Source organism: Bubalus bubalis, chromosome 3 (assembly GCF_019923935.1).
Source record: "Bubalus bubalis isolate 160015118507 breed Murrah chromosome 3, NDDB_SH_1, whole genome shotgun sequence".
NCBI classification, from domain to species: Eukaryota; Metazoa; Chordata; class Mammalia; order Artiodactyla; family Bovidae; genus Bubalus; species Bubalus bubalis.
Window position 1 is genome coordinate 6,851,211 of NC_059159.1, and position 24,238 is coordinate 6,875,448.

At 56.1% G+C, this 24,238-nt stretch overlaps 2 protein-coding genes across 2 annotated transcripts; both read left to right on the forward strand.

Annotated features, from left to right (window-relative positions):
• Positions 1-156: 156 nt before the first annotated feature.
• Positions 157-9,813, forward strand: OTOP2 (otopetrin 2). The gene is made up of 7 exons (XM_006045213.4): positions 157-316; positions 601-945; positions 1,558-1,694; positions 2,985-3,043; positions 3,495-3,628; positions 6,012-6,889; positions 9,265-9,813. The coding sequence occupies exons 2-7, from the start codon at positions 633-635 to the stop codon at positions 9,433-9,435; spliced, it is 1,692 nt and encodes a 563-aa protein (XP_006045275.3). The 5' UTR covers positions 157-316; positions 601-632; the 3' UTR covers positions 9,436-9,813.
• An 887-nt stretch (positions 9,814-10,700) lies between these two features.
• On the forward strand, positions 10,701-23,779 carry OTOP3 (otopetrin 3). Its single transcript, XM_006045216.4, is given in 8 exon segments — positions 10,701-11,338; positions 16,691-17,188; positions 17,304-17,440; positions 18,412-18,470; positions 18,746-18,864; positions 20,915-21,083; positions 21,085-21,730; positions 22,893-23,779. Coding segments are annotated over 8 exon segments (1,818 nt in total). The 5' UTR covers positions 10,701-11,319; the 3' UTR covers positions 23,064-23,779.
• The last annotated feature ends 459 nt before the right edge of the window (positions 23,780-24,238 follow it).

The window sequence follows — 24,238 nt, forward strand, 5'->3', positions numbered from 1 at the left end:
CCTCTGGGTGCCGCACTGCGGGGCCGCGCCCGAGCCGGGCTGCGCCGAGGTGACAGGGCGGCGGGGGAGGGGGCGCCTCTTAACAGGTAAATATAAATCTCACCTTATCTGGCTCCCGCACGCTCTTCCCTAAATTCAGCCCGGAAAAAAGATGGATCATGTGAGTGAGACTGAGAGGTTTATGGAGCTGAGCTCCCGCGGCTGTAAATCACCCTGCCCTCCCCGGTATAAAACGCCCGTCCAGCCCGGCGTCAGAGAGAGGACGCGCTCGCCGCCCCCTGACCCCCAGCTCAGCGCGGGCTCCCGGCCCAGTCAGGTGGGTGCCCCTGGGGGCTAGCCAGCCGACGCACCTGGGGGGTGGGGGACCTTGGACGGGGTCCGACGGGGCCGCAGCCGCCTCTCCTTCCCTCCCCTTCGAGCGCGAGACCCGCAGGGTCGGCTTCTCTCTCCCGCTTCCGCGCGCGCATCCTTCACCACCCGCAGCCCCCACCCTCTGCGCAGGCGAGGAGCTCCCCCAACCCCGGTCCCCAAATATAGGGATAAGATGCAGCAGGGAGAGCCCTCGAGGCTGACCTGGGTCCTGTCTGCTCCCCACCACAGTGACCCCTCCAACCTCCTCCAGTGGCCCTGCCATGTCCACGGAGCTGCCCTCGGACCCCAAGGAGAGCCCGCCGGCACCGCGGCCGGTGCCTCGCGAGGTCTGGAAGAAGGGCGGCCGCCTGCTGTCGGTGCTGCTGGCGGTGAACGTGCTGCTGCTCGCCTGCACGCTCATCAGCGGCGGCGCCTTCAACAAGGTGGCGGTGTACGACACCGACGTGTTCGCGCTGCTCACCACCATGCTGCTGCTGGCCATGGTCTGGATCCTCTTCTACCTCCTGGGCACCGCGCGCTGCCCCGACGGCGTCCCCTACCGGGACGCGCACGCAGGCCCCATCTGGCTCCGAGGTGCGGGGGCGGGGTGGGGGGGGGCGGCGGGGCGGGCCAGGGTGGGAGCGGGAGACTGGGGAGCTCTCGCAGGAACCTCTGGGGGCCCTTGGAGGTAGACTGTTGAGAAGTGTGCCTCCCCGCGCCGCCCCCCTCTCCAGCACTGCCCAGGACTAGACGTGCCTGAGGATGAGGTGGGCTGCGGTTAGGGGAGAAGAGGAAGGGAGAGTCCTGGAAAAGGGATGCGGAGAGGGCTGGAAAGGAACTTCACTGCCCTGTCTAAAGATTGAAAGAAGGTGATCACGGAAGAGACTTTGATGGAGAGCGCAGAACAGATTATTGTTGCAGTTGAAAGAGCCTATCTAGGGCCCTTTCTCTTATCCATGCAGACACAGAGGTGGGGGCTCAATCGGACATCCATCCATCCACTCAGTCAATCACATACTCATCCTTCCACCCACTCATTCATCATCGACCTGTCCACCTAGCTATCCATCCATCCATCCATCCATCCTCTCACCTACCCCATTCATCCATGGATCCACCCCGTCATCCCATTACTTAGCCATCCGTCCTCAAATCTACAATCCCTCTCTCCTGCCTCTCTGATCCACCCCCACCCCTCATTCCCAGGCGGGCTGGTGCTGTTTGGGATCTGCACTCTCGTCATGGATGTCTTCAAGACCGGCTACTACTCCAGTTTCTTTGAGTGCCAGTCAGCCATCAAGATCCTGTACCCTCTCACCCAGGCTGTGTTTGTCATTGTCCAGGTGGGTGGGAGGAGTGTCCTTGAGTGTGGTGGCAAGGAGCCAAGGCCTGGGGTCAGGAGGTCTGAGGTCCACTCCTCTTTTACACTGAGCAATTAATTAAGGCGGGGATAGGACGGTAGTGAAGATCACGAGTCCATAAATCTGGAAGCGCCTGGTAATGAAGTAATATCCAAATGTGAGTGTCTGCTTCAGGGCCCTGCGATTTCATTTCAACCTAAGTGGTGCCGGTAGTTAACACCTAGGAGGCATCACCTGAGGCTGCTGCTCTGTCGCTAGAACTGCCCTGCCCTCCTTGGCGGCTCATAGAGGACATAGGTCTCAGCTCAGGGTCCTGCCGTGGGCATGGCCAGTTTGGCCTCAGCCATGTCCCCTGTATTCTGAATTTGTTCAGAAAATAGGGTATCCTGTACATGGGATTCTTCAAACAAATTCAAGTTTTTATTTGTTGCATAAATAAGCCCTGGAGAGATCTGACCGAGCTGAGGCAGGGCTGGTTTGAGCACAGACCTCAGCCCAGAATGACCACATGCATGGTTCCCTCTCTTGAAGCATCGTCCACGCTGCCCAGGCTTCCACACTTTAACACACTTATGACCTTGGCATTTATATAGTTTTAATTTTACATTTTATGACTTTAAAGAACACTCAGGCAAAATGGAAAATAAAGCTACCCCAACATCAATAACCCTGGAGAAGGAAATGGCAACTCACGCCAGTATTCTTGCTTGGGAAAGCCCATGGACAGAGGAGCCTGGCAGGCTACAGTCTATGGGGTCACAAAGAGTCGGACATGGCTTGGCAACTAAACAGCAACAACACTGATAAACACCAGAGCAAGGATTTGTGGGCATCAAGGTGACGGGGAGGACCTGCAGGGCGACAGGATGAGGATGGGGTGGAGGGATGCTGCCTAAAGTGGAGTGGAGAAGCCCCGAGATTCTTTTTACCTGGAACAAGACCTAACCTGAGGCTGACCCTGCACCCAGGAATAAATAACTGGGCTCAAAACTCCACTCTCTCCACCCTGCGAAGGAACAGAAAACAGAGACAGAGAATTTACTGGTGACATTTTGCAAACTTTTAAAGACCAGAGAAGTATTTGGTACTGATTGCCCCACAGAATAGAAAGAGAGAAACCTTGCATCTCACACTGTAAAGCTGAAATAAAAGTGATCATGCAGTCGGAGAGTTCCTGAAGCAGGGCGGACATAGTGCCAGGCGTGGGCCTGGCTGCTCCCAGGGTGAGCCCACCTGCCGAGTAGATGACACCACCACTCTCTCTCAACACAGACTTACTTTCTCTGGGTCTCCGCCAAAGACTGTGTTCACACCCACCTGGATCTGACTCGGTGAGTGCCTGCTCCACGCCCGTGGTCCAGTGCCCATGCCCATGTGCTCAGCTCACCTGGCATGAGATGGGCACTTCCCAGCCTGGGGCATGGGTCCTCTTTCTGCCCCCAGATGGGTCTTCAGTCGAGGCCCTCTCGCTTTGTAAGCCCGGCTTCCACCAGCCTGTGCTGTGGGGCTGGGGGGTACTCAGTAGGATGATGTGTGTCATGGACAAATGTCCTCTCCCTTAGAGGAGGAAGCAGAGTGGCCCTTGGACACCCCCAGCTCTCTCGGGAGGCATCTCAGCCAGGCTGTCTTCCCTCCAAACTCATCTTCTCTGCTCACATGGGGGCTTGCCTGCTTTCTTGCTTCTCAGCACCATCTCCCAGGATAGCCCCAGCTCTCCACCTTGCTGGGGACCCAACATGAGCCAAAGACTCTCAGTAACTTCTGCTCTCCATTCCCAAACAGGTGTGGTCTCATGTTCACACTCACCACCAACCTGGCCATCTGGATGGCAGCCGTGGTGGATGAATCCGTGCACCAGTCTCACTCCCACAGCAGTTCTCACAGCAACACCAGCCATACCCGCCTTGCTCTGGACCGTGAGTGCCCACTCCGGATTAACCCTGGCCCCTTGGTGGCCAGGCCTTGGGCTGGGTGCTCTGTGGACCTGTAGAGGGCATGGAGGCACAGGAGGAGGCTAGAGGCCCCCTCCTGCTCCAGGCTATGCCTCTGAAGAAGTCTAGATGTGGGTGACCCAGGAGGAAGAGTATGGGGAGATCTTTTTTTCTTTTTTTTAAAACCTTTTCTTTTGTATTGGGGTAAAACCAATTAGGGCTTCCCAGGGGGTCCAGTGGGTAAAGAATCCACCTGCCAATGCAGAAGATGCAGGAGACTTGGGATCGATCCCCAGGTTGGGAAGATCCCCTGGAGGAGGGCATGGCAACCCACTCCAGTACTCTTGCCAGGGGAGTCCCATGGACAGAGGAGCCTGGGCTACAGTCCCTAGGGTCGCAAAGAATCTGACACAGCTGAAGCCACTGAGCACACACGCACACAGCCGATTAACAGACTATGCTGTGGCAGTTTCAGGTGGACAGCAAAGGGACGCAGCCATGCATAGACGTGTATCCATTCTCCTCCAAACTCTCCTCCCATCCAGGCCAAAAGGGACATCTTTTCATCCTGGATGGTACAGCCTTGGTCCCACTGTCCAGGTCTCCATGCCACCAGAGGAGTGATTCGGGCTCCAGAGACAAAGGGCACGGCTGAGCAAGCTGGAGAGAGCAGATGGGAGGCAGGGCGGCTCAGTGGTGGAAGCGCAGAATCAGAACAGAGTGTCTGGCAAGGAGGAGAAGGCAGAAATAATAACCGTAATGATGATGGTGACCATTCATGGAGCGCTATACGTCAGGCGCTGTGCTAAGTGTCTTAAACACCATCTTGCTTAACCCTTGCAACCTCCCTATGAGATGGGTACTATTAGTATTCCCATTTTACAGATGCAGAGACTAAGGCATAGAGAGGTTAAGTAGCTTGCCCAAGGTCACAGAGCTTGACAACGGAGAACTAGCATTAAGACCCATCTTTGCTTTGATTCATCAGAAGGATCCCCTGGAGACAGAAATGGCCACCCACTCCAGTATTCTTGCCTGGAGAATCCCCTGGACAGGAGACTGAGGGGCTACGGTCAATAGGGTTGGATGCGACTGAATACACAGTATGCTATGGTGAAGAACAGGCCCACAGTCCCCCAGTCCTGGTTCTCTGGACTTCTTTAGGGCTCCCCACTGCCAGGATCAGACTAGATGACCAAACCTGCTCGGACCTGGAGTCACACGCACACCCTGCATGGCAGGGTCCCGGAGTGGAAAATGTGGATCCAGGAGATCCCAGGCCAGCAGGGCAGACAGGGGCTGCCCTCCACATACAGAGGGCTCCTGCGGATGGTTGAAACCAGCCCGGGGAGGTGGATGACCTAAAATGCTGGGACTGCAGGGGTACAGAGAGGCGCCCGGCGAGGTACCTGCCTCGGGGGTGAGAGTCACAGCATTTGTATCAACTCCGCCATCACAAGCCACTTGCCCTCAGTGAGCCTCGGTTCCTTTCTCTGCAAAACCAGCTGAGATAGTTCTGGGGATCAAAAGAGATGTCTGCCAAGGCCCGAGGTATCCTACACAGCAGAGTACACTCTGGATGTGGAACAAGATTCCCATCAGTACGGTACAAACAGAAGTGACAGAAGGTCCTGGTCAAGACCTGGGCACAGCAGGTGCTTTCTGGCTGAGGCAGATGCTGGAGAGAGAGGCGAGGAAGCTTCGAGTTTAGGGGTTGCCAAGGGGGCCACCTTCTGTTAGGACCAGAGCCTTGCCTGTCTTGAGCAAGTCATGACTGGTGGGGAAGGTTTGGGAGTGTGTTTCTGCAGGAATGGGATGGGATGAAGCAGGCAGTTCTGCAGTTGAGATTTTTGTTTTAACTTTATTTACTTATATATTTATTTACTTTTATTTTGCCTGCGCTGGGTCTGTTCCAGCACACAGGCTTTCGCTAGCTGCAGCTCACCAGGGCTTCTTACGGCAGCACACAGGCTCTAGAGCACACGGGTTCTCTAGCTGTGGCCCTCTGGACTTAGCTGCCTCGCAGCATGTGAGATCTTAATTCTCCGACCAGGGATTGGACCTGCATTGGAAGGCAGCTTCTTCACCGCTAGAGCATCAGGAAAGTCCCCCAGATTTTTTGTTGTTGTTGATTGAGCCCTGGATATTGTTCAGGGACGTGCCCCACGGTCTCTGGCACACAGTGGGTGCTCAGTAAGTACTTGTGGCATGAATGAACGTGCCAGGCCCTGTGTAGGTATTTGGGGTACGGTGGTGGCAGCTCAAAAGCCTGCCCTTCCAAAGGTCACGGTCCGAGGGTGAGGCTCTTCCGATGGGGCGCCTCCGGGAAGGCAGGAGGGCAGTGCCGCCGCATGCCATCTCTCCACAGTGGAGCGTGCGAGCAGCGCGGTCGGGGGAGACTGCTCCTGCAACACGGCGCTCTGCCAGATCTTCCAGCAGGGCTACTTCTACCTGTACCCCTTCAACATCGAGTACAGCCTCTTCGCCTCCACCATGCTCTACGTCATGTGGAAGAATGTGGGCAGGCTGCTCGCCTCCTCCACCCCCGGCCACAGCCACGCCCCGTCCCCCGTCAGCCTCTTCCGGGAGACCTTCTTCGCTGGCCCGGTCCTGGGCCTGATGCTCTTCGTGGTGGGGCTGGCCGTGTTCATCATCTACGAGGTGCAAGTGAGCGGGGAGCAGGGCCGCACCCAGCAGGCCCTGGTCACCTACTACAGCTTCAACATCGTCTGTCTAGGGCTCATGACCTTGGTCAGCCTGAGTGGCTCGGTCATCTACCGCTTCGACCGCCGGGCCATGGACCAGCACAAAAACCCTACGCGCACTCTGGATGTGGCCCTGCTGATGGGCGCCGCCCTGGGCCAGTATGCCATCTCCTACTACTCCATCGTGGCTGTGGTGGCGGGCACCCCCAGGGACCTGCTGGCGGGGCTCAACCTAGCCCACGCTCTGCTCATGATTGCCCAGCACACCTTCCAGAACGTCTTCATCATTGAGAGCCTCCACCGGGGCCCCCCTGGCGCTGAGCCTCACGACACGCCCCCCAAGGAGCCCTGCCATGGCCTGACCTTTGCCAACCTGGATGCCCTCCACGCCTTGCCCGCCTGCCCACCCACCCCCAGGCTGGTTGGCCCCAGCCCAGCAGGACCTCAGGAGGCTGCGAGCGTCATAGTGGCCCCCAGAAGCCACTGGAGACGCCGGTGCTTGAAGGACATTTCCCTGTTTCTCCTGCTCTGCAACATCATCGTGAGTACCCAGGCGGGGACGGGGGTGGGCTCTGGGGAGGAGAAAGCCAAGGGAAAATGCTCTTTTTATGGTTTCTTCACCTGGCCTTCTCTGTCTTGCTCCCATCTCCTTGGAAGCATCCTATGCCTCTCGAGGAAAGAAGCAGGCTCAGGGAAGGTTGAGAGCTGCCCCGGGGCAGACAGCATCTCAGGGCATACAGAGAGAATGAGATGGCAGCATTCTGGCCTCGAGGCTGCGGATAGAGCTGGTAGGGTCCCAGGGAATGCTGACATGGGGCTGGGAGGAGGTGAGAGGGAGCTGGGGCGGGGTGGGGGGGGGCCTCGCTCCCAGATGGGAGGTGTGACTGCTCCTGGGAACTTGTGACCAGCCTACTTCTTAGAATAATCAGAGCAGCAACAGGAAGTGGCAGGGACCAGTGTACGTGTGAGTGGTCTGTCAGCAGAGTGCAGTGGCGGGCTGGCCGGGAGAGGAGCACCCACAGCAGCCACCCCCTCCCCAGCGAGTCCGCAAAGCCCCTTTCTTATTTTTTTATTTTATTTATTTAAATTTTTTTTTTTTTTTGGCTGCACTGGCTCAGCATGTGGGATCTTCATTCCCCAGCCAGGGATCAAATCCACACCCGCTTCCTTGGAGGGCAGAGTCTTAACCACTGGACCTCCAGGGAGGTGCCAACCTCTTTCTAAGAGAAAGAGAAAGTGTTAGTCACTTAGTCATGTCCAACTCCTGTGATCTGCCAGGCTGTCCATGGGATTCTCCAGGCAAGAATACTGGAGTGGGTTGCCATGCCTTCCTCCAGAGGATCTTCCCAACCCAGGGATCGAACGCCGGTCTCCTGCACTGCAGACAGATTCTTTACCATCTGAGCCAAAAGAAAACTCCTCTGTATATAGTCAGGCTTCACCCAATATAAATATGCATTCTGTAGGAGAACACGCTTCCTGAAGGTGCATCCTCATAGAAAAATACTCCTAGTGTATAGCTCCAACCCAATAGAGAAAGGCCCCAGCATAGAAAGAACCCCTGGAAGGGAAATCTCTAACAGAGAAACATGTTCCCCTGTGAATACATCCCAAACAGAGGGCACACCTCAGTGAAGTGTTGCTCAATATAAAGATAGTCCTTTTAGCTGTAACCTCTAACAGAAAAATACCTCTAATATAGAAAACAGCCTTAAATAGATGGGAATACGGGTATACCCCAATATAGAACACATCTCCAGAGGGATTGCATTCCAGTGGGGGTCTACATGAAAACTGAGGTGCATTCTTGGCAAAGTCCCCACTTTGAATATTGCCCCTCCTACTGGTAACCTAGGGCTTTTCAGGTGGTGCAGTGGTGAAGAATCTGCCTACCAATGCAGGAGATGCAGGAGGTTCGATCCCTGGTTTGGGAAGACCCCCTGGACCAGGAAATGGCAACCCAGTCCAGTATCTTGCCTGGGAAGTCCCATGGACAGAGGAGCCTGGCGGGCTACAGTCCATGGGGGGTCGCAAAGAGTTGGACATGACTGAGCATGCACATAAGCACAAATAACTTATTTTGTTTTTAAAAAAGAGTAGTCATCAATCTCTGACGTAACAGTAGAAGCAGTAAGGACCGAAACCTCCTCCAGCCCTGGCCACTCCCTCACTTTCTCCTGAGGCCGAGCCTACAGGTTAAGAGTCACTTGGGAGGCTGCTTTTGCTCCAGGTATCTGAGTCTGGATCAGCGCTTAGAGTGTCATCTCCAACTCCATTTTACAGGACAGAGGCAGGCTCGGATTTGGGCTGTGATGTGCCTACGGATGTGATTGGAGAGGGTCCAGCCTAGCTCAGAAGCTTTTTCTCTTTGCCTCACGCCCCATGCCTGAACCGTCTGGGTTCACAGCAAGAGATGAAGCAGGATTCCAGCTTCAACCTCCTCCCACACCTGGGAAGGGAGTGGGGAGTGGAGGGTGAAACTGGAGAGCGGAGCTCATAGAGAGCTGGGGTGGGGAAGCCTTCTGGCAGGATCCTGGCCCCCCTGCCTGGGGCCTGTCTGCTTCTACCACCCTCACCCACTGGCATCTCTCCAGGAGACAGCTTCTGGTTTAACCATTTATTCCAAATTCTCATGTCACCTACTGAAACCTCTCCTCCTCTCTCCCCATCCCACAAGTGGACCATCCTGAGGGTGGAGCCTCAGCCTGGGGGTGGGCAAGCTCAGTTGGGCACATTTACTGAGTTCCCTCATGAGTGCCAGGCTCTGCCCAAGGGGCTGCAGCCCCCCGCTCAGCAACACCCAGCCCTCGATAGCCACAAAACCAGAGGGCTGGGACCCCCATCCTGCCCCCCGCCCACAGAGTGACCCGCAGCCCCCTGCCCAGGCCAGGTCCTGACCCTCCTCTCTCCCCACAGCTGTGGATCATGCCTGCCTTTGGGGCCCGCCCTCACTTCAGCAACACCGTGGAGGTGGACTTCTACGGCTACTCCCTCTGGGCAGCCATCGTCAACATCTGCCTGCCTTTCGGCATCTTCTACCGCATGCACGCTGTCTCCAGCCTGCTGGAGGTCTACGTGATGTCCTGAAGCCCCGCTCGGGACCTCGAGGGGAGGAGCTCGGCTCGTGCACCCACCCAGAGACCCCCAGGAATGAACCCCAGGCTGGCAGTCACTGTGCCTCGTACTCTCCATTCCCGTCCCCACACTGGCCCCAGAGTGGCATTTTCACAAGAGTTATTTTTCCAGGATGAGTTTTTAGATCACTATCAGGACATGCACACTCACCCCAGCATGAGCCTGGGGGTGGGGCCGCTGGGGGAGGAGGAACCCTTGCTGCACCCCTTTCTAGGACCAGACAAGGTCTGGAAGCAGCCTTGGCTTTGGTTCCACCCCTACCCCAGCCCCGTGTCCTGGCCAATGCTGCCGCCTGGAGCTGGAAACAATAAACCTGATGCTGCCCTAGGCCACCTGGCTCCCCACTTCTTGTCTCAGCGCTCACCTCTAAGATGATTGCAGGAGGGGGGTCTTGGGGTCAAAGCCGCAAGGACCCCTGGAGATGTTGAGGTCTCAGGCTTCTCTGTGGGCAAGCCAAGTCTGAGTTACAGACTAGTACCTGGGTGGCTGGGAGCAGCTGGGTGGAGTCCCCAGGCTTCCACCTCTCTCTTCTCTTTATCCTCAAGTGACATAGACATTTTTTTAATGTGTTCCATGACACGTGAAAGGTTGGGAAGGACTGACTAATCCAACTACCATTTTACAAAGAAGAAACCTGAGGCCCAGAAGTATAGTGACTTGCCCACAGTCCCACAGCAAAAGGAAGCCAGCACTTTTCTACTAAGAATAATAATTTTCAAACTTTTCTTTCAAGCATCAGAGCATTTGTTTCTCCCTCAAATAAAACATTTCAGGAACTCACGTTTATAACACACGCTGATATCACCCAGTTTATAACCTGGCTGTCCTAGCTTAACAGGGGTTGGGTGGCACAGCCCACCCCATCAGGGCCTCCCCTCACCCACCACCTGCCCCTCCTGCGGTCCCTGAGGCTCCTCTCCAAAGCCCTCTGGCTTCTACTCTACGAAAGATATAGAGATGGGGGTGACTGTGAAGTGGGGACACCCGGGTGGGGCAGAGGACATGCAATCTCATTGTTCTCCCAGCCCTTCAACCCTCTCTGGAAGCCCCCCTATAAAATGATTTGATCCCAAAAAGGAGGGAGGGGGAGATAGAGAAGGAGAGACTGAAAAAGTCAGATGGTGCAAAGAGAGATGGCAAAGGAGGCGCCAGCAGTTAGCGGAGTCAGGAGAAGGGGGAGAGGTTGGGATGGGGCCTGGGGTGGGAGGAGACGGCATTTAGAGGGGAGAGTGGGAGCAACAGGGTCGGACGCACAGGGGACTTTGTAGAAAAACCTGCCAGGACTCCGCCAGAAGAACTCGATGGGCAGGACGCCAGGCTCCAGGGAGAGCTGAGGAGGGCCAGAGGGGGCGCCCCCTGCCCTGTCGGAACCAGGTCTTTTCCACCCCAAGTTCACGTTCGACTTAGGGGGCGAGAGGGTGTGGCAAGGCTGGTGCTAGGTGGGGTACAGGGAGGTGAGGGGCGGGGAGCGACCCCAGATCTATGGAGGACGGCTCATTCCCTGCTGGGCCACCAGAGGAAAGTGTGGCCTGAACCCCGCAAGGCCTCTACTTTGGCCTAAAGACATTGCACCCCACCCCACCCCTGCGCCGCGCGTCTGCACCGCCTCCGGCCCCGCCCTCCGGTCCAGCCGCCTCGCTATTGGCTGAACCGTCCGGGGAGCCACCGGCGGGGTAATTAATGAAGGATTAACGAGAGCCCCAAAGTCAACAGAAAAATCAATGGGCCGCGGAGCCCGAGAGGCCGCAGCTGCGCAGTCCCGCGGGGGCAGGGCGTCGGGGGCCTTGGTCCCCGCGCGGGGGCCTCATCTGGACAGACGGGAGCCAGCCGGCGGCAATGCCTGCCCAGGCCTCAGGTAAGGCTCCCCCGCGGCGCCGTTAGGGCCCGGAGCGCCCTCGGACCCCTGGAGGAGCATTCCAGGCGAGCCCACCCTCGACACACACCTACTGCGCTCCCAAAGTGAGGTTCAGAGACCGGCGGCTGCAAGGACTGGGGCGGGAAGGAAGCCAATCCCTGGGGACCTGAACTCCAGCCGCTCTCTGATCGCGACCCCAACCTCGGCTCCGCGCCCCATCTCCTTTTCGCTGGCTGGGGGCGCACAGAGCTCGCCTTGCCATAGCCGCGTCCGAGCGCGCACAGCCGAAGCCGGGAGGAAGAGAAACGCCCGGACGGCTGAGGTTGCCCGCACGCCCAGTCCAAGGCAGACGTGTGGCGGCTGTCCGAGGCCTCGCAGTCCCTCCAGTGGCTCGGAAAGAAATGCCGAAGCTCCCCCCGCCGGTGCTCAGCAGCCTCTTTCGGAACCGGCCGGGCGCCGCGCGCCGACGGCTCCGCAGCTTTCATCACTGCCTCTAATCAAGACCCACAAACCAGTTTGGTGTCTGGGCCCTCCCTCGGACTGGCGTCGGGCCGAAGGGCGTGTCAGAGGGTGGTGGATTTCTCTTTGTCAGTCCGGGCGCCCCCACCCACTTCCCGCGACCCCAGCTTGCCCACCCCGGCACCCTCTCCCGGGGGAAGGACCCACTCCGCCACTTTGAGGGCTCCCTCTAGCTGCTGATGCAGGGTTGGCCCCTGGGGATGGGGGCGGGGTAGATAGTCAAGGCGAGGACCCTAGAGGATAGGACTTCCTCCTCCAGCGTCCTGTCTAGGTCTACAGTCCAATCAAAACTGCCACCTCCAAATTCACCAATAACCCTGACCCTTGGGGCTCCTCTCAGACCGGACAGAACAGGGAGGAAGTGCGTAAATAGCCTAACACTCAGATCATTCTGTGTGCCAGGCATGGCTCTATAGGTATTTGCATGTGTTAAATCGTTTACTTTTGAGAGAACTCCATCAGGTAGGTTTCATGCATTAATTCCTTCGTTTACTCATTCAAGAAATCTTTATTGAACATCTACTATGTAGCAGGTACTATTTCATAATTGTGTGTGTGTGCAGATGAGGAAACCGAAGCGCAGAGATTCTAGGGAGCTTGTCCAAGAATCACCCTGGTAGTAAGTTCCGGATTCTGGCGGTCCTCCAGCCTTGGTGCAGATTCTGGGAAGGCGAGATGGGGCAGTCAGGTTTGGGAGGAAAGGAGCAAGGAGGTGTCCCTGTGAGCTTCAGGCTTGCTCAACCTGGGCGGGGGAGTCTTGGGGGAAAAGATAAAGATCTTCTGGAAAGTCAAGGGTTTGATGCCTAAGGGTCTCTGTCCACGGCTCTGGTGCTGAAAGTTCCCAAGAAAATGCCAGAGGCAGTCAGCAAACATTGGTTCAATGTCCTACCTGTGACAAATTTAGGGGTAGGGTGGGGTCTGAGATAAGCAGGACCTGGCCTCTGCCCACCAGGCACACCCAGAGCAGTACACACCCACTCTTGATAGACGCTTGGGCAAAGGGAGAAGTCTTCCCAGGAGAGGTGTTTAAGCTGGATGGTGACAGTGGGCAAGACTGGGGGAGGACAGCACAAGAGATGGAAGGAACAGCAGGCTGGAGGAGTGATGGTGGGGGAGACGGCAAGAGAAACGGGGAGTCCTCTGGCTGGGCCTGTGGTGGGCATATGCCTGGAGTGTGATAAGAGGGCTGGACAAGGAGGAGGGTGAATTGGAGCAGGAATGACAAGAAGGACTGGGAAAAGGATACAAAATCACTGGTGGGATCTTTAAAAGAGTACCAAGTTTTGTTATTCTATCTGCCCCAGAAGAGGACCTTAGGAGGTATAAATATTGGGCACGTTGCACAGGGGAGAATAGGGGCCTGAAGCGGCTGCATTTCATTTTATTATTTTTATTTTGACTGTGCGGGCTCCTCGTTATGGTGTATGGGGGCTTCTCTAGTTTAGCTCATGGGCTTATTTGCCGCTCAGCCTGTAGAATCTTGAGCTTCCCTGGTGGCTCAGGTGGTAAAGAATCTGCCTGCAATGCAGGAGACCTGAGTTCAATCCCTCGGTTGGGAAGATCCCCTGGAGAAGGGAATGGCTACCCACTCCAGTTGTTGATGGACAAGGAAGCCTGGTGTGCTGCAGTCCATGGGGTTGCAAAGAGTCAGACATGACTGAGTGACTAAACTGAGTTGACCCACTCCACAGTTCTTGCCTGGATAATTCTATGGACAGTGGAGTCATTCCATGGACAGTGGAATCTAGCAGGCTATAGTCCAGGGATTGCGAAGAGTCAGACATAACTGAGCTACTAGCTCTGTGGGATCTTAGCTCCCCAACCACAAACCAACCTTGCATCCCCTGCATTAGAAGGTAAGTTCTTAACCACTGGACCACCAGGGAAGTACTGAGGCTGCATATGAAAGCCAAATATGCTGAGGGTCTTCTGTTGATTCCATAGAGGGAGAGTCTAAAGCTCAGAGTCCAAAGAGAGAGACAGAGCAGAGTACAGCTAATTAAAACAGAGTATGGCCAAAGATGCTCCAGCCTCAAGCATGGGTGCGGGGCAGGTATCTAGAGGGACACCCTTAGGTGAGGGACAGCCTTAGGTGAGGGGGTTCTGGGGAGGATTCCTTGAAGTGGTGGGACTCCACTGAGTCCTGAAGAATACCCTGCAGTTTAGCCAAAGGGTGAGGGGGTGGGTATGATGGGTAAAGGGGGGGGGTGTGGGAAAGACAGGGAGGTGAACAAAAGCAGAAGATTCTAGGAACTAGGCAGCAGGATGGCATGGCCCATGGGCAAGGGGGAGGGTCTGAGAACAGTGCTGGAGAGGGCGGTCAAGGCCAGACCAGGAAGCAACAGCAGCTGCCCTCCCCTAACCACTTTGCACAGTCCAAGCCCATGCTAAACATACACTGCCTCGTTTCTTTTCTTTTTAATTTAAAATATTAGTTTATTTGGCTGCACTGAGATTCCTAGTTGCAGCATGTGGGATCTATTCATAATTCCCTGACCAGGGATCTAACCCGAGCTCCCTGCATTGTGAGCACGGAATCTTAGCCCCAGGACTGTCAGAGACATCCCCCTTGCTTCATTTTGAAAGGCCATGCAGGCCATGCTAGGCAGTATGGCCTCTACACTGAGGGCAGTTGGTTGCCTTTGCAGGGATCACAGTAGGGGAGAGACACAGTGGGTAGGGAGACTAGTTTAGGAGGGAGCCATGAACCAGGGTAGTGGTTGAGGTCAAGAAAATCTCAGAGCTGTCTGTGAGCTGGAATACACAGGGGTGAGGGGACAGGTGAGGTGGACACGTGGTTCCTTCTGGGAGATGTAGGGATGGTGATGCTGCTCTGAGACGGTGAATTAGAAATCAGGCCTCTGGCAGCCTGGAGAATGGGGATGGTGAGTGCTTAGGACCCTGAGCCCAAAGCACCAGGGGTGCAGGGTAGCAGCAGGCAGAGCGCCTGGCATGGGAGGGGCGGGGAAGGAACCTTCTCACCGGGACAGCATCTGTGACCAGTGGGGCATCCCTGCTCTCCCTGCAGCTCTACGTGAACCCAAAGGGCCCATGGCGGGAGGGTGCTAGACTTCAGGAAGAGACCCTGAGCTGCAGGTATGGGGGTGACCCAAGATCTGGGTCCAAGCAAGGGGGAAAAAGGGGTTTGTTATTGCTGTTTAGTCCCTCAGTCATGTCACTCTTTCACAGCCCCGTGGACTGTAGCCCTCCAGGCTCCTCTGTCCATGGGATTTCCCAGGCAAGAATACAGGAGTGGATTGCCATTTCCTTCTCTGTGAATCTTCCCGACCCAGGGATTGAACTCGTATCTCCTACATTGGCAGGCGGATTCTTTACCACTGAGCTACCTGGGAAGCCCAACAAAGGAAGCAGGCCCAAGTGAAAGCTTGTGGAAGCTGAAAAAGTAGCAGGAGACATTCAGGGAAAGAGAAGAGTCAGGGATGGAATTCCCCGCGTTGAGCTGTGCACTCCTGAGACACTGAGGCGTCCAGGGAGGGTACAGATGGAATTCAGTTCTATCAAAGTCAAGGGCATGAGAATTCCCTGGTCATCCAGTAGATAGGACTCTGTGCTTTCACTGCCAAGAGCACAGGTTCAATCCCTGATTGCGGAACTAAAATCCCACAAGCCTCACAGCAAGGCCAAAAAAAAAGAGTCAAGGGCCATAGCATTTGTGCTGACCCCAGGATGTCCCGTGGTCATGGTAGACACTGCAAATTAGTCTCGGAACTTGTTTCCTTAAGCCTTTAATGTGCTTTAAAATTAATTTTAGGAAATAATAAAAACTTTAGGACTTCCCTGGCGGTCCAGTGGTTAGGACTCCGTGCTTTCACTGCAGGAGGCACAGGTTTGATCCCTGGCTGGGGAACTAGGGTCCCATATGCAGCACAGTGCGATCACAAAATAATAAAAATAACTTTACAAAAGTAATGTTTAAAAAAAAAAGGCAAAAAACTAGGACATTAGCCACTCCTCCCAGTGCCCGTGTTCTCCTCCTTTCCCCAGAAGCAACTATCATGAACTCGATGGGTGTCTTCTAGAGCTTTTCAAAGTAATTTTATATACAACCATTTTTTTTGTTGCTGTTCAGTTGTAAGTCGTGTCCAACTCTTTGTGAGCCCACGGACCCTCCAGGCTCCTCTATCCATGAGGCTCTCCAGGCAAGAATACCGGAGTGGGTTGCCATTTCCTTCTCCATATAGCACCCATGCTGCTGCTGCTGCTGCTAAGTCGCTTCAGTCATGTCCAACTCTGCGACCCCATAGACAGCAGCCCACCAGGCTCCCCCATCCCTGGGATTCTCCAGGCAAGAACACTGGAATGGGTATATAGCACCCATAATAGAGCAGTATTTCAGATCACAGCATTCTTTCCTAAGGATGGGAAAGCCCAAGCACACACTCAGCCGCGGGATCCTTCTCAACACAACACCCTAGGCAACCACGATCTAACTGATCAGAGTCAGAATAAGAGGGGACACCAACTTTGCTCTCCCTGACTTCAGGAGTGAAACTCTTTCCAGAAGACAGGGCACGCACAGCCTTTCAGGGTGGAAAGTCACAGCCTTGGAAATGGCCGGCGGCCAAGCACTGTGCAGATGCCCTTGGCTCCCTTGCTGGATGCCACTATTCCACCTTAAGATCAAATACTGAGGCAGGAAGACAGGGGTGGGGTGGGGGAGAAGTGGTCCTCAAGCCCCTTTAAATAACCCCTAATTTTATGTGGAACACAGAGGGCTGGTCTCTTTGAACCTTCTCTGGTCCTGTAAGGTAGATGGGGTAGCTGCTATGATTTCCAATGTCCCGATCAGAGAGGTTGCTTGGCTTACCCTAGGTCACACAGCAATGAGAGGCAAGAGTGGAACGGAGCCCAGGACAGCTCGGCAGCCAACCAGAACCCTGTCTCCCTCCCCAGCCCCTACTGAGGCTCCACCCATGGCCACTCCAGAGGCTCAGGCGACTGGAGAGGCTCCGGCTAAGGAGAACCAAGTGGCCTTGGGGTTCGAGCAGACCAGGGCCCCTGCCTCGCCAGTCGAGAGGTCCTGGCTGGCGCGGCACTTCTCGCTGCTGCTGCGGCGGGACCGGCAGGCCCAGAAAGCTGGGCAGCTCTTCTCGGGGCTCCTGGCGCTCAACGTGGTGCTCCTGGGCGGAGCCTTCATCTGCAGCATGGTCTTCAACAACGTGGCCGTCACGCTGGGGGACGTGTGGATCCTGCTGGCCACGCTGAAGGTCCTGTCCGCCCTCTGGCTCCTCTACTACACCGCAGGGACCACCCGGCAGCCGCACGCCGTGCTCCACCGGGACCCGCACGCGGGGCCCGTGTGGGTGCGGGGTGAGTGTCTGGGCGCCCGGAGCGGGGGTGGGGGAGTGGAGGTGGGTGCAGAGGCCGGGGGCGGAAGGGTGCCCGCTCCTGGAGGTGCCAATGGCCCCACCCCCGGCCCGGCCAGGTTCCCTGGTGCTCTTCGGCAGCTGCACCGTCTGCCTCAACGTCTTCCGCGTGGGCTACGACGTGAGCCACATCCGCTGCAAGTCGCAGCTGGAGCTGGTCTTCCCCGCCATCGAGGTCGTCTTCATCAGCGTCCAGGTGACTGGCCTCGCCCACCCCCACTCCGCACCCTATGCCTAGAAACAACCGCATCAGCAAACGTCTACACGGCCCAGAGGAGGTGCACACGCACACCACGCCCACCCCCAGCCCCGACATGCCCCCTGCGCCCACAACCACGCCACCCACGAGTGTCAGCATCAGCGCTGCGCACGGAGTCACTGAAACGCAGACACCTATAGATACATCTGCCAGAACATACCTAAATCTACACCCCTACCCGGATATACAGAGCTTTTTTTTTTTTTTTTTTTAATACAATTTATTTTTTATTTGGTCGTGTGGCATGTGGGATCTTAGTTCCCTGACCACAGAGGGAACCGGTGCCCACCGCAGTGAAAGTAGAGAGTCTTAACCACCGGACCACAAGGGAAGTCCGCAGAGCTACTCTTCTTTTTTTTTTTTTTTTTTTTTAATAATTTTATTTATTTTTGGCTGTGGAGGGTCTTCCTTACTGCATGGGCTTTTCTCTAGCTACAGGGAGCAGGGGCTACTCTCCGGCTATGGTGGGTGGGCTTCTCTTGTTGTGGGGCACGGACTCTAGGGCACGTGGGCTTCAGTAGTTGCGGCTCCTGGGCTCTAGAGCGCAGGCTCAGGAGCTGGGGTGCACCGGCTTAGCTGCTCCAAGGCATGTGGGATCTGCCCAGATCGGGGATTAAAACAAGAGTCTCCTGCCCTGGCAGGCAGATTCTTTACCACTGAGCCACCAGAGAGGCCCAGGCGTTCCCACTTTAGTCCCATTTTAGAGACGAGGAGACTGAGGCTCAGAGATGTTTTGCCACTGGTCCAAGACCACACAGCAAGGAAACAGTGGAGCCAGGAATCCAAGCCAGGTGTCCTCACTCTTCCATTGTAAATACACACGAGCCACTGGTGCACACACACCATGGACCCACCACCCACCTCCACCCCACCCCAACTCTCCGGGCTCAAAGCCTGTTCTCTTTCAGACGTGGGTGCTCTGGAAACACTGCAAGGACTGCGTTCAGATCCAGACCAACTTCACTAGGTGAGATGTGGGCCCCTTCTCTCCTTGCAACAACTCCTGGGGCACCCCCGTCCCCCACCCACACCAGCCCCCCACAGCTTCCCTGGGCAGGGTGGCCCTGGGACTATGGATTGGTTGGGTCCCGGGGAGCCCCTAGGGCCACCCCTCCTGAAGTTCTAACGGCAGGTGGGATCTGGCTTTGGGTGAGAGCGGTCCCCCCAAAGGCAGTGATGGTGAACGCGCGGTACCCAGGGCGCTGGCCAGGCTGTGTGGGCAGAGTGTAGCACCTCCTCCAGGTGTGGCCTGATGCTGACACTGGGCACGAATCTGCTGCTGTGGCTTCTGGCCGTCTCCAACGATTCCATGCACCATGAGATCGAGGCCGAGCTCAGCGCCCTCATGAAAAAGCTCTCAGGTAAGAGGAGACCGTGACCACCCCCCATCTCTGAATGTGCACACATTCACATGCATGAATCACACTTCCTCAAACGAGTGAGGCTCAGTGACTCTGTACAGTTGGGAGCAAACTCTAGAGCCCAGATCAAGACTCAACAAAAACTGACTTTTGCCAGGGGTACTGACTTTTGCCTGCATTCTGGGCCTGCCCCACCAGGTTCTAATGCTCTGCAAGCCCTCTCCGGGCACCATCTAGCTATCAGTGAGCTGACCACTAACCCACTGATAAGTCCAGGTGTGCCCTCCACCCCTGGTATCTTCATTTTACTTGCAAGAAACGGAGAAGCCTTTACGACTGAAAGGAATGTCTTCCTAACAAACTTGTAGGCACCTGGACATGTCAGCTATCAGGAGGAACAGAATGTTTCTGGGCAGAAAGAACGCCCTGCATTCTCCCATGTACGCAGTACCCCACCTATACAGGGTGCGCTTAGAGGCCATGTCCTATAAACCTACATGGGAAGGAGCATTGCTGTCTGTGGGATTCAGCCACACCTGTGTGTGTGTATACAACCCCCCCTCAGGTGCCATCGCCATGTTGACTTGTGTACAGCCACGCCTTCTCAGCACACTCATGCACTCACACACCCATTGCATAAATCTTGGCACGCCTGGATACTGTGGCATTCTTTATGCTCCAGATCCATTCTTCAGAAGAGCTATGCAAAGAGAATTTTTGGCAAGTGACATCATGGATTCTTTTATGATTAAACAATTCAGACATCTAGATGAGTACAACAGGACATACCCATAACCTAGATGTAATCATTTTTAACACTTTGCCATATTTATTCCAATATTTTTGGTGACTTACTTATCTTATAGAAATCCTGTCATTTCATCTCAAAACATTTCAGTATGCAAGCCTTTAAAATAATATATTTCCCTACATTAGCAAAATGCTATTATAATTGCTAACTTCCTTAACATCATCCCCATTTATATGGATAAATCTATATTTGACTTTGTCCAATCAGCCTAAGAAATGTCATTTGCAGATGGTTTGTTCAAACATGCAATACAGTTGATGGCTCAGTTACGTCTCTTTTTCCCTAATGACATTGAGATTGGTCTGGTTGCTCCCTCATGGTGGCATTTGACTTGTTCCCCTCTACCCTGCTTTTCCTAGAAATGGAAAGTGTGGACTGAAGTGTTGATTAGATTCAGGAGGAGCATTCTGGACAACAGCATTCCACCAGGGATGCTGTGTCTTTGCAGGGCACCTCATCACAGGAAAGATGTCTGATCACTGCACGGTGGATGCTGTTGACCGACCAGGTGTAGCAGCCAGAGCCTCTCAGTGTAAAGTTACAGGGTTCCCCTCGTGCTCAGCAAGTCATCCGTAGAGCTTTGGCCCTGAAGATATCACATGTCAAATGCTTTATCTAAGCTTGGCCCCTGAGGTCTAGAATCCTTTTGTCAAGAAATGATCATTCTGGGGACTCCCCTGGAGGTCCACTGGTTAAGACACCACGCTTCCCCTGCAGGGGTTCGATCCCTGGCTGGGGAGCTAAGGCTCCACAAAAAAAAAAAAAAAAAAAATAGAAATGACCACCCTGTTATTTCTGCTGTGTGTGTGTGTGTGTGTGTGTGTGTGTGTGTTTTGTCACGCTGGGTCTCTGTTGCTTTGTGAGGGCTTTCTCTAGTTGCTGCGAGTGGGGGTTACTCTTCATTGTGGCGTGCAGTGGCTTCTCTTGTGGCACACACAGGCTCAGTAGTTGTGGAGCATGAGCTTAGTCGTTCCGAGGCACGTGGAATCTCCCCGTACCAGGGACAGAACCTGTGTCCCCTGCATTGGCGAGCAGATTCTTACATGCAGCGCCACCACCCATTCTGTGATTTCCGATTTCTCTCTCTGGGCCTCAGTTTCCACGTCTGCAAAATGGGTGGCTGGGTCTCTTCCACCTCGGCCACACTCCAGGAGGTGAACGGGATTGATTCGTGCCTCTGGTTTCCCCCAAGCAAGGCCCACCTGAGCCTCTGTCCCTTCCCGCCCTGCCCCCTCCCAGGCAACGGCACCAACACCTGTCTGTGCCTCAATGTCACCATGTGCGAGGTCTTCCGGAAGGGCTACCTGATGCTCTACCCCTTCAGCACCGAGTACTGCCTCATCTGCTGCACCGTGCTCTTCGTCATGTGGAGGAACGTGGGCCGCCGCCTGGCACCCGCCGCAGGCCCCCCCCCCCGGCGCCCCGTCCTTCCACTTGCACGGGGCCATCTTCGGGCCGCTGCTGGGCCTGCTGGTGCTGGTGGCAGGCGTGTGCGTCTTTGTGCTCTTCCAGATCCAAGCAAGTGGCCCGGCCATCGCGCGCCAGTACTTCACCGTCTACTACGCCTTCTACGTGGCCGCGCTGCCTGCTATGAGCCTGGCGTGCCTGGCGGGCACGGCCATCCACGGGCTAGAGGAGCGAGAGCTGGACACGCTCAAGAACCCCACCCGCAGCCTGGACGTGGTGCTACTGATGGGCGCGGCTCTGGGCCAAATGGGCATCTCCTACTTCTCCATCGTGGCCATTGTGGCCACCCGTCCCCACGAGCTGCTCAACTGCCTCATCCTGGCCTACTCGCTGCTACTCATCCTCCAGCATATGGCCCAGAACCTGTTCATCATCGAGGGCCTGCACCGCCGCCCGCTCTGGGAGGTGACTCCTGAGAGCCTGGCCGGGAAGTGGGAGGCTGAGCTGCCCCGCAGGGGCTCCCTGCTGGAGCTGGGCCAGGACCTGCGGCAGGCCTCGCTGGCCTACATCCACTCTTACAGCCACCTCAACTGGAAGCGGCGAGCCCTCAAGGAGATCTCACTCTTCCTCATCCTCTGCAATATCACAGTGAGTGCGGGGGCCGGGAGACGTGCGGGGTGGAGCTGGTGAGACAGCCCCAGCGAGCCTCATTCAGGAAGGAATGGATCAAGGTGCATTCATGGCATGTTGACAGTCCCCAGGGCGACTGGCTTGTCCTTTGATTGCCAAGGACACAGGCCTCTTTCCAATGAGCTTGATGCTGCTTGAGAGTGCCCCCCAGCTCCCTGCAAGGTACCTGGCATGGACAAAGGTGCCAAGCCTGTAGCTAAGTGCTCTTTATAAATGCGTGTAGGATTTCTCCCCAGGGGAGCTCACTGCTTAGTTGGGGACATGCAGGGGGACCAGTTAGAGAGTTATCAAATATTTAATCATCCACTGAATTCAGTCAAAGGAAGAGATCAGAAAGTGCCTGTTTTTCTACAGAACCTCTAGGGGAAGGCCTTAACAGTAACACTCAATGCCTGGTGGCTGCCAAGTCTCATCCACCTTTCCCTGCATCTCGCTGAATCGTCACACTAACACACAAAGCAGGCACTATTGCTGTCCCCATTTAACAGATGAGCAGACTGAGGCTTAGGCTGTTTGACCTGCCCATATTCCCAGAGTCTGCAAGGCGCAGTCCCGGGACAACTCCAGGTTGTTTGAGCCCATGCTGGTACTGGCTGTGCTGCCAACACCTCCGACGGCCAAACCTCTGCTCCAGGCAGAGCATAAATAATACATTGGCCCGAAAGGGAGGTAGGAGCTCAGAGAAGGAACTGTGGACCCAAGTGGCCAAGGAAGGCTTCGTGAAAGTTTGGTCTGGGCCTTGGGAAATGAGCAGAATTTGGACAGAAGGCAGGGTCAGAGTGGAGTGGGCAGAGTCCTGACAGCGGAAGAATGGACCCAGAGCAGAAAAGAGGGATGCAGATCGAGGCCAGGGGGATCCCCGCTTGATGGAGCAGGTTGTCCCGTGGGAGTGGCAGCCGGGGGTCTCAGCTGGAACTCAGGCTGGCTGGCCCCAGGCAAGCTGAGGAGGGGGCTCAAGGCCTTGAGGGGGAGGGAGATATAAGGGCAGAGGGGCTGGCTGTGATATCCTGAGGAGGAGGAGACGTGGAGGAGCCGCAGGTTCAGGGGACCTGCTTCTCCTGAGCCGAGGGCCGTGGGGGATGGGAGAGCCCCTCACTCAGCACCCTCCTCTCCTTCCCAGCTATGGATGATGCCTGCTTTCGGCATCCACCCAGAGTTTGAGAACGGGCTGGAAAAGGACTTCTATGGCTACCGGACGTGGTTCACCATCGTCAACTTTGGCCTGCCTCTGGGGGTCTTCTACCGCATGCATTCTGTGGGGGGTTTGGTGGAGGTCTACCTGGGGGCCTGAGGGTGCCCGAGGAACCCACGCCCTGCAGACCCCCAAAGTGCCAGGGCCAGGGAGAATGGCACCCAGATGCCCCATTCCAGGGGCACCTAGACCAGCCTGGCACCCCCAAAGCCCGCTCTGCCCTGGAAGCTCATTGAGGGGTAGTGTCACTGTCCCCAGGCCCAGACCAAGAGCGGGGCCTGGACACTGAGCTGCTGAAGCCCACACCCAGGACGGAGCACAGCCTGCCCGCTGCTCACCGCGTCAGCGCAGCCCAGGAGGAAGTCCTCACAGCTACCCTCTGGGACAGCCCTGTGCTGGGAGTTTGCAGAGGTGCAGCCCCTCCCCAGCCAGGCTTAGGGGCTCGGCCTCCTGCCTGGCCCAAGCTCAGCCCAGGACATCTGGAAGCTCGTGGCTCGGCAGGCCGCCCTGCCCTTGTCTCCCTACACGCCCTGTCTCCTAATGAGCTTCTTAATTAGCTGCCAGGCAGGGTTCAACAGCCCTCTCTCCCGCTGCCATATAAACCCTGTTTGTTTGATCGATTCCATTCGGGCTTCGTGGCATTTGTTCCTGGGGACAGAGCTGCTGCCCCACATACAGTGGGAAGGGATAGTCCTCCTGGGCGGGGCTATGGGGCTGGAACAGTCCTACTTCTGGGCCAGGAGGGGTCTAAACCCTTTGTCTGGTCCTCCCCTTGTCTGATCCACAGCAGGAGAGGGGAAGAGAGAGGCTGGGGCTTCCACATCCTCCCACCCCTCGCCAGACCCTGTCTTCCCCAGAACACAGCCCTGGGGGACTTTCCCCAGCTGCTGGGTCCTCTGAGTCTTTGGGCGGGGAGGGCGGGCACTCCTAGACCATCCATCTCCCTGAGCCCAGTGCAAACAGTGAGCTGTGCCCAGGGTGAGGCCTGGGGTGGGGCCTGGGGAGGGCAGCTCCGCCCCTGCCGGCCGGCTTGTACCCCGCAAAGCTGGGTGCTGGTGAGCACAGGGCTAGAGTCCCAGGGATCCCCAGAGTGGCCAGCAAAGCCCCTAGGGGCCATACAGGAGGTTGGGAGGCAGACCCTTCGCCTCTCCTGTGCGAGCTCTTTCTCTGAGGGCACCACAGCAAGGGAAGCCCAACCCTCCACTTCCTCACCCAAGAAAATGAAGGATGCTGGTCGTGTGCCAAGGGCCCTCTGGGCCTGACTCTGGCAGGCG